Source organism: Odontesthes bonariensis, chromosome 15 (assembly GCF_027942865.1).
Source record: "Odontesthes bonariensis isolate fOdoBon6 chromosome 15, fOdoBon6.hap1, whole genome shotgun sequence".
In the NCBI taxonomy this organism is placed as follows: Eukaryota; Metazoa; Chordata; class Actinopteri; order Atheriniformes; family Atherinopsidae; genus Odontesthes; species Odontesthes bonariensis.
Window position 1 is genome coordinate 17,224,683 of NC_134520.1, and position 9,897 is coordinate 17,234,579.

At 41.1% G+C, this 9,897-nt stretch overlaps 1 protein-coding gene across 1 annotated transcript; it reads right to left on the bottom strand.

Annotated features, from left to right (window-relative positions):
- Window positions 1-5,749: 5,749 nt before the first annotated feature.
- s1pr3a (sphingosine-1-phosphate receptor 3a) lies at window positions 5,750-9,198 on the bottom strand. Its single transcript, XM_075484354.1, has 2 exons — window positions 8,889-9,198; window positions 5,750-8,215 (listed from the first exon to the last, which is right to left on the bottom strand). Exon 2 carries the CDS (start codon window positions 8,095-8,097, stop codon window positions 6,895-6,897), a length of 1,203 nt encoding a protein of 400 aa, XP_075340469.1. The 5' UTR covers window positions 8,098-8,215; window positions 8,889-9,198; the 3' UTR covers window positions 5,750-6,894.
- Window positions 9,199-9,897: the final 699 nt, after the last annotated feature.

Below are 9,897 nucleotides of genomic sequence, written 5' to 3' on the forward strand. Positions count from 1 at the left end.
AGGGAGATAAGACACATCAGAATCCAGTTTGTCTCTCACAAGTTATATTAACCCCCCACCCTCTTTCACTTCTCAGGTTTTACATATCAGGACATGGTGAAAAAGATAATCTGGCCCGTACTGTCTCCTACAATTAGACTAATACCAGCTGAGACGAACAACGTCGACATTTCTCTATGATGTTGTGCTTCTTGCATCATTGTGGAAGAATTTCGGCCACTCTTGTTAACAGCATTTCTTCAGTTCACTGAGGTTTGCCAAAATTCATATATGCACAGCTCTGGGTCCCACCGCAGCATTTCAGTCAGGTTGAGGTCTGCACTTTGCCTGAGCTATTGCACCACCTTTATTCTTTCCCTTTATTATTAGCTATTATACTGTAGAGCTGCTGCTGGGTTTGGGATCATTGTCCTGTTGCACGACCCGATTTCAGCCAAGTTTTAGCTGTCAGACAGATGGCCTCACATTTGACTCTACAGTACTACTACAGAGCAGTTCATGGTCGACTCAATGAATGAAGGGTGTCCAGTTCCTGTGGCTGCAAAACATGCCCAAATCATCAGCCCTCCATCACCTTGCTCTATAGTTGGTATGAGCGGTTTGTGATGCTATGCTGTGTTTGGTTCTCATTAAATGTGGTGATGTATATTTTGACCAAACATCTCCATTTTGGCCTTGTCTGTTCAAAATACATTGTTCCAGAAGTCATGTGGTTTTATTCAGATGCAGCTTTGTAAACCTACGCCACACTACCATGTTCTTAGAGAGGGGAAGTTTTGTCCTGGTAACCCTTCCAAACTAACCATTCTTGTTCAGACTTTTTCTGACAGTCCCATCATTAACTTTAACATTTAACATACTAACTGAGGCCTTTAGAGTCTGATGTAGTTACTGTGGTTTTTGCAATGCCTCTGAGCATTACACAGTTTGACCTTGGAGTAAACCTTCTGGGACATCCACTACTGGGAATGTTGGCTACTGTCTTCAGTGTTTTCCTCATGTATATAATTTAATGTAGAATGGTGAAATTTGTTTGAAAATAGTCTTATAACCCTTATATCGAGGTCTTTCCTCCTTGGTATCGTGTTAACACACACCTGAATGCTCCTGATATGTTCTTACTGTTCGGATGTGCTTTCTTTTTCATGTGATTGTAGGTGCAAATATTTGAAATTTGAAATTGCTATTGTTTAAAGTATTGAACAGAAGCCTTAAGTGTAGTATTTCCATGTTCTTGTGGAGTTACAAGACTTGAGAATTCCTCTAATGAGCTGAAAAGATGTGATACAGTAATGCTTTAATTAATGTTTTAAAGTGGATTGAGCTGCGTGAGAGAATAAGAAATCTCCAAGTACAAACATGACAGTCTGTAAATAATGCAAAATACTCTAGATTTTCTGTCATCAGGGGGGAAAAAAATCTTCTTGCATTTAGAGATTCTGAATTACATTGGGCAGGATGTTGAAATATTTTGTTAATAAATATATAACAAGCTTTAAAAAGATAATGATTTCTGTTTTATATATATTTTATACAGTTAATGTCGTTGGACAACATAAGCTTTTTGAAAACAGCATTGTTGCTAAGGAACTAGGAATGTAATAGGAAGACAGACTTGGGTTGGATGGTAAGATAGCTGTCAAATAAAAATATTCTGTTTTCCCTCCACTTGTCTTCTTGATCAGCACCAAACAGAAGATTAAATGGCAGTGGGGTGTTGATGGGAATTCTGGGAGGCTTGTACACTGATCCAAATCTCAGCTAGCTTCCTCAGATATCCTTCTATGAAGTGACCTTTGTCTCTGCGCCCTCAGCTTCTTCCCAGCTGCTCCCTGGATAAAGCCCTCTGATCCCGGGGAGCTTATCACCAAAGTCTGCCTTGCTCTTTGCTATTTTGTTCCATGTTTAATTACACTACGTTGAATCGGAGTGCGGTAGAGGTGAAGGTAGGGAAGGATGAATGAGTCTGTCCCCTCTAGTGCGATTGGCACAACTCCACTGGAGAGGAGAGAATGGCTTCAACTCGGGCTTCTAGCGTGAGAGGCCGAATCAAATGAGCACCCCGTGCTGCTTTCAGCCTGGCCCCACTCCACCTCTGAGCTGCATCAAAAAGGGACCTGAGGATGGTAGAAGTGTTTCATACTGGCACATTCTGTGGCTCAGACCAGATGGAGTCTTTGTTCTTTTGCTGAAACGCACGCAGCTCGAACATGGCCGTGCACAGAAGCGCACACACGCATGCAAGCCCGCTGCCTCAGTGGAAACACAGCAGCAGAAAGCCAGGATCATGATGACGGGAGGGTGTGTGATTTTCTTGTCCTCTATCGTGTTCACATTAGTCATATGCAAATAGGTATTGTGCACAGAGAATGACACAAATCCACCATGTCTAAATCCTCAAAGAGGACTAGTGACGGCTATTTACTTAACATGATTTATTAAGGTATTTGACCCAGTTAGCACATGGGCCATTTATGGTGTTTGTTTCAGGTGATTGGAGAAACTGAATATGCTTAAAGATGCAAAGAGCATTTGAATGAAAAAGAATGCTGGTATTGCTGAAAGTGTTATCTCTCTAGTCTTCAAAATCAGACCTCCCAACTGAACCCAAGTTCTTCATCTAGATGAATGTCAAAGAGAAAATACATTCATCTATAGATGAGGAAATGTTAGGGTGTGAAATGCTTGAACATTTAACTGAATTTTTATTGTGTACCTTCTACTTTATTCCCCTTGTAGCCATAAATGTGGTAGATGAAAATATACAAGTAGAGGTACCCCTAACAGGCACCGGCATCGTTGCAGGTTTTTTTGTTGCAAAGCTTTTAGTTCTACTGAAACAACATCAGTGCCATTAAAATGGTGTCAAACATATACCATCAGTGCCAAGTTGTTATCAGATCATAAGTACATCCTCGACACTTGGAGCCTTCATCATCAAGAAAACCCTGAGCAAATGAGTGGAGCGATAATGCAGAGCCATCCACACAGGTGCTTTGTATGGTACAATTCAGCAGTTAACATCCATTCTTATGGAGGTATGTCAAAAAATACTGAGCAGATCCAGTTGATTTTGACTTTTAACTGGGTTCAATGTCAGGACAAAGATGGCAGTCACACAAACAACTAAACTAACTTGTACTCAAATAGACTTTTACTGTACATGGCAGATAATCTTAACATGCATGTAATAGATGCGCAGGTGTAATAGAGACGACTACATTGCACTCGCACAAGGTGCTTCTGCTGTGCATGTTGGCTCATTGTCATGGCTTGCTGCGGCAATAAAGGGAATTGAGCCAATGTTAATGTTGCTAATTCCACCCGAGGTTTTACTGCTTTGGAAATTCAATATGTGTGTCATAAAAAAAGATTAATGGGAACAGTGACATTTATGAAAATGTCCTTTGATTTTATGTAAAGTTACATTTAAGATCAGTTCAAATAAGTTCAGCATTCTTAGACTTTCACTTGACTCATAAAGGGTTCTGAGCGTAAACACCTTACTTAAGCTGGTTGAAAAAAGTTCCATTTGTGCATAGCCACGGTTCAGAAATAGCAAATCAGTCAAATCAGCAATACGTCTCCAAAAAGTGGGGGAAGCCCCATCTTTACCACTATGTAGCATCCCCCCCCTTTTTTTTTTGTTAACACACTGTAAACATGTGGGACCTGAGGAACTGGAACTTTTGGGGGAATGTTGTCCCATACTTCTCAAATACAGGATTCTAGGTTTTCCACAGCCCGTGTTCTGTTTTGGGGTCGTAATATAATTTCCACATCAAAGTGAGGTTTTTATCAATGACCCTTTATACATTTTTCTCTGATTAGTTCATTCAGATGTATGAGAAAGATGCCAGGATATACCAGGATATAAAGTCAGAAGTTGCGCACAGTGAATGTTTGATAACAGTTCTGCTCTGTGTGATATTTGAAAGTCTCTTTATCAGGTAACTGAAAATGTCATTGCGCAATGTGATAAGACTGTTTGAAAGTTCATCTGTGCTAGAACCATAGAAAAAGTGATGCCGTCAGATTGAATGAGTCATCCTCAACAAGTTTCTCAACAATTAGAAAGTTCATGAGTTGTTCACGAAGAAAACAATACAGGCCCCTATGCTTGACCCAGATATTATTGGGAACCTGGTGTCTCTGTTTTGCTGTGAGGGGCATTTTGTTGCCATGATTTGAATCCACTAACCTCCTTGATTGGAAGTTAGATCAAACATTTCTAACATAATTCATGAATTTATACGCTCATAGTTCATTTCCTATATACTTAGCAGTATTGGCTTTTGTCTGTGTAACTTCCATTTCAGATAGGACTTTTCAAGGGATAGCAACTGGACACGTGCTTTTAATTTTGGTTGCTCGTTCTTTGTTTGGGGTTTATTTCCATTAAATGATCCATTTTTGAGCAACAGTCCATCTTGATGCTGGTGGAAGGTTTTTCTGGACATAATGTCATCATTTTTGCTAAGATCATGTTCATATTTTTTCAGAGGATACTTGAGTGTTGGAGACATCTGATCCAGATGGTTATGTAAAGCGTGATTATCATTAATACTGAGTTACTGTGTATTTATGAACTGTTATTTTCATAAATTCCACTTGTGTTGATCACAGCTAAAAAAAATGCTCTGTCCTTTTTTCTAACAACATTACTTTTAGACGTTTTAAACATATAATAATTGAATCAACTAAGTGCTTGAATTTAAATCAAAATGATGTGTAAAAAGATGACGATGAGAAGCAGCAAACAGGAGGTAGTGCATTCACTGACTACAAATCCCACTCTCTACCGCTTAGCATTTCGGCTTTTTCAAATGTTGCACATGGCATAAGGCCATCATCTTCCCAGGCTAATTCAGGAAAGAATGTTCAAACATTTCAGACAGAAAGAAATCAGTGACCTTTAAGCTGTAAAAGCTTGGCTGGTATTGAGCCCTCGCTGTCTTTTTCCATTAGAACTAGAGATGCAGAACGGAGACACGTCCTTTAGCAGAGGTGAGTATGAAATGCCGGTCTGTCAGCTCTCGTCTGGTCTTAACTGTCCAGCGTAATATGAGGGTTAGAATGTCTATTTATCAGTTCAGTTTAAACTACTTGTTAGTAAAACATTTTTTTTTATAAACTAAACTAGAAATGTCTTCCTACTGGCCAAATAAACCCTTCTCACAATCCTTGCCACATCTGTAACTCTTTATGACTGTAACTGAGCACCAGAGAATATACAGAAAAGGGGACATGTTTTCATCACAGCATATTCATGCAATGTATCTTTCATGACTAATTGATAAGTGACCTCCCTGACTGGAAACCTCTAGTAATAATATCAGGAATTTCTTTGCATTATTCATCGATGTCTGACCAGAGTCTGGCAATGAATTGCAATATGAACGGATCTATGAGTTTTGCATTAGGATGATTTAGAAATGAGAGCTGCGTGTTAAATCAGACGACACATCTCGTCTCCTGTCTGAAAAGTAATAAAGCGACCGGGTAAATTATCTCTACGTGAATCTATGTGTGTGACGTAGGCTTTAAGTTTTCATGAGCACCTCAACAGCAGATTAGTATGAGCTAAACTCGACTATTAATACGGTGAGAAGTTACAGGCATATTTACCATCAAAGCCTCCACAATTTATGCAGAGGAGGGACAGTGAGAGGCAGCCTGGACAAGATGAGGAGGACTGAGGGCAAGTGAGCCACTGATTTAATGTTAAAAAAAAAATGACACGTGAAAATGTGGTGACAGGGAATATGATTTTATTTGGTGTATAACTGTATCAGGCACTACATCACCCATGGCAGAAAAGTCATTTACAGTCTACCATTAAATAATTCACATCCAACGCTCTTATTCACTAGTGGTTAGTTGACGAGTGAGTGGTTTCTACATGTGCTGATGAGAAGCAAATGTTTTTTACAAGTGTAGTTATTAGCTGTGTTAATTGAGCCCACAGCGTAGCCCAGTTGGGCTGAGACTGATCAAAGGCAAACCGACAGTGGCAAAGGGAGAGCTGGCCAAACAGAAGTTAGAAACATCACCTCTCCTGTAGCACCACCATCAGGACAAAGTTAAAGTTCTTGCCAACAAGTGGTAAGAATCTAATAATAGCAGTGCCGTTTTTTTATCGGGGTTACAATTTTGTTTTCTGGTGTGTAATAAACATCACAGCCTCATGAGGCCGCTAGTCTGGTGATATACTGTTTTTGTTCTTTTTTATTTTTATTTTTTATCACAGTGAGTTGCAAATAACTCATAATAAAGTCAATGATAAAGTCCTAGTACCGTGATGGGTTTTATGCACACAAAGCAAAAAATATACCAGTTTATACTTAACAAGGTAGGAAATGTTTTCACAGAAAATAGTCAAATCTAGCTATGATGGAAAAGGCAGATATTCTAAGAATTCCTGCATAAACACATGCAAAAAAAAAAGTGCAACAATTTGATTGTCTGCTTATAACGACATGATACTAAACGTATTGACAAACACATAGTGAAGGTGAATTCACTCCGTTATCATCTGAAGGATTACCGAGAGTTGTTTCACAGATTTAGATACAATGTCCTTGACACTATCCCATTGTATCTCATGGTTTTGAAATGTCATTAAATTCTATCATTGTGTGATTTACACTCACTGTAAATCCCTGTTGTGTTGGAAACAATATTACTGTCAACTGTGAAAAGTGGCTTTAAGTTATTTTGATTGTGCTCTAATCTACGATCTCAATTTCTCTGGTTACAGTTGAATTACCGAGTTAATTCAACGATACAATATCCGCTGAACAGTAGCAATAGTGTACGAACAAAAAGTGGCTGATAGCAGGACAACGTCTCTCGTGTGTTCACTTCTGTGTGACTTATTTAAGGCACTTCCACTCAGAACTTGCTGAGGGGCGGCAGCGCCCCAGCCTTTACGAGCACAGCTGAAAGCAGGTCTGCAGGCCCAGAGGAGTGAGGCACAGCAGTGGCAGAGGGATCTCCGTGTTTCAGTTCACAGGTGTTCACAGGTGTGGGAAGCTTCGCTCTATTCAGCGTGGACCTGCCAGCCCCACTTCCTCCACCTCCGCCAAAACTGGTCTTGCTGTTTTCAGCTGTTGGGATGACGGTGCCCAGGTGGGGGTGGCCCGCCGCAGCAGTCCCAGTGGACTCCATGCTGGTCTGACAGCAGCACAGCAGCCGGAAGAAGGCAGCCCTCATCTCCCTGCTGGACAGCGTGTATATCAGAGGGTTAAGGGCAGAATTGAGCACAGCCAGGGCAATGAACCAGTCCACCTGGTAGAGGACTGGGCACATATTTGGGCTGCAACCAACATCCAGCAGGAGCAGGAGGAACAAGGGGGCCCAGCACATGACAAACACCCCAAGAACAATAACCACTGTCCGCAGCAGGGCCAGAGAGCGCTCCGAGGGCCGGCTGCTCACCCTGCGGCTGCTTGAGGTCACCAGGCGGTAGATCCGGATGTAGAGAATGATGATAGCCACCAGCAGGGCACTGAATACACTGATGCAGAAGGCAATATAACTCTTAGCGTAGAGTGGCAGAACTGTGGAGCATATAGCCAGATTATCCAGGCAGTTCCAGCCAAGGCTGGGAAGGGCACTCATCAGCAGTGACACAAACCAGCAGGCCGCCAGCAGTGCGAGAAGTCTACCTCGACCCGCTGTCTCACAGGGACGCAGACGCACCATTGTCATGTGCCTCTCTATGCCAATAGCCAGGAGGCTGAAGGTGGAGGCACTGAGGGCCACAAACATGCTTCCTTCTCTGGCCAGCCACTGCACCGGTGTCAGGTAGAAGGTGTTCTGTCCTGAGGTAAAGATGTTAACAACATAGGCCACACCAGCCAGCAGGTCCGACAGTGCCAGGTTTCCAATCAGAAAGTACATGCGACTGTGGAACCGCTTGTTCCTCCACAGAGCGAGCAGAACGGTGATGTTCTCCAGAACAATCAGCATGCAGATGAAGAGCAGCACAGCCGTCTTACAGACCCCGCTACTGCGATGCTGGTCCCACTTCCCTGAGTGGTTGTAGTGGCTGACGATGACAGTGTTCATGCCTTCCTTGATGATGTTCCCCATGCCGCCTGCCCCGTTCTGACCTTCCTCGGCCACACAGCAGAGGGCGCCACAGCGCTGGAAACGGAGGCTGCTCAACCTGGAAGCGTCACAGCTGCCATCTTAAAGCCTCTTCAAGCACCTGCCATTAAGATCAAGTTTTCATATTAATTGCAAGTTTTTTTGAGTTAACTTTTGGTTGAGTGGCAAGAATAGAAAATCTCAAAGAAAAATCTAAAAATTTATACACTGATGTATACACACAAGATAACTGGGGGAAAAGATAGATATCATTTATATTATCATTGAGCCTAAATGCTTTCACATCTGCGTATTGATACACAGCTGAAAAAAATAGTAAACATGAAAGATATCTATATATGACACAATAGTAAACAGAATAAAAAAATGAATGAAGAAAGAAAAAATAACCGAAAACATATTTCTACAATAGGTTTCTTTTTCTCTTTGCCATTAATGATCAGAACGTTGTGTTATAAAAATCACATGTTGACTCAAATTCATTTCAATTTTTAATTAATTTATTAAGTTAATCAATAACTATGTTTTATGTCACTCATCTTTTAATAGCCACTTTTTAAAAAAGTTTATCCTCACAGTAAATTCTGCGTCAAAGTGAAAAAATTGTCTGCAACTTTTATAAACATTTTCGCGTTGACAATGCGCTCTCTGGTGTCGTCAGAGTCTAAACATCTTTCCAATTTTCTGGGCTGATGGTACCCAAAAAAGATTTTGCCTAGTAGTTTTACATCATTCCTGTAGCCTCTATGTGTAGCTACTGTGAACAATCGTACCTTTTGGATTCACTGGACGCATCTAAACATCCCGGCGGAGTGGCGACATTTGTAAAATTGGAAACATGTTTTCTCCTCCTGCGTAAAGGTATATCAGAACGAAAAAAATGTGATTGCAAAAAGGTGGGAATGTCCAATGTGAAGTCAAAAGTCCATATTGTGTCCTAGTCCGTGTAAAAAAAAAAAATCGTATAACTTTGCCTTGTAAAAATATCCACCGTGACTTATGTTCTAAACTTTTCAGCGTCCTCTCCGAACAGTGACTCTCCAGTCCCGGACAGTTCAGCTCTCACCCCTCCCAGCCAGTGGGGCGGGATCTTCCCCCACCTTTTTATTACCAATAATTATGAGTCAGGAGCGAGTTTGAACCAGGAGCTCGCCTGTCACAGACGCTTGACGACATTAGAGAGACGCATTACATTGCATTTAAACATTTAGATTTGAGTGAGCTTATTATAAGGCTGATCTTCCAGATGCGTGAGTTTAGTTTTTGTTTGTAGTGTGCAGACAACCAGGTCCATTTTGCATGTTCCAATGTGTCATATAATTGCTGCGCTTACTTGTCCCAACACATGTGTGTTTTGCCTTAAGGGCCTTATGTAAAGTCAAATTTAGTCTAATCAGTCTTAAAAGGCTCTTGTTTTCCATTCCTCAGTATTTTCAGAATCCTATCAGTGCTGGAAATTCCTAAAATTGATGTTCACCATGCTTTTCTTGGCTCTTCTTCTAAATAAATCTTCTCTAGTGACCGGCCAGAAGGTTGGAATCTATTTTACATTTATCATGTGATGAATCATTGTTTTTTCATGTTCAAATAAAGGATCACTTGGTCCCTTTGGTCCTCTTGAGTGTGAGATAGGTCAGACCTCTCCCATTGGAGCCAACTGGAGTGGACGAGACACGAACGGTTACAGATTTCTTTTCTCCTTTTTTGTACTTTTTTTTGGTTATGTTATAGATGCGAGATGGTTGGTGTCGTGTATAAACCTTGGGGGTTGCGTGTCCATTT

What these genes read in the sequence shown, in the direction of transcription:
- s1pr3a (XM_075484354.1), bottom strand. Translation starts at nt 8,097, where the DNA reads ATGGGGAACATCATCAAGGAAGGCATGAACACTGTCATCGTCAGCCAC.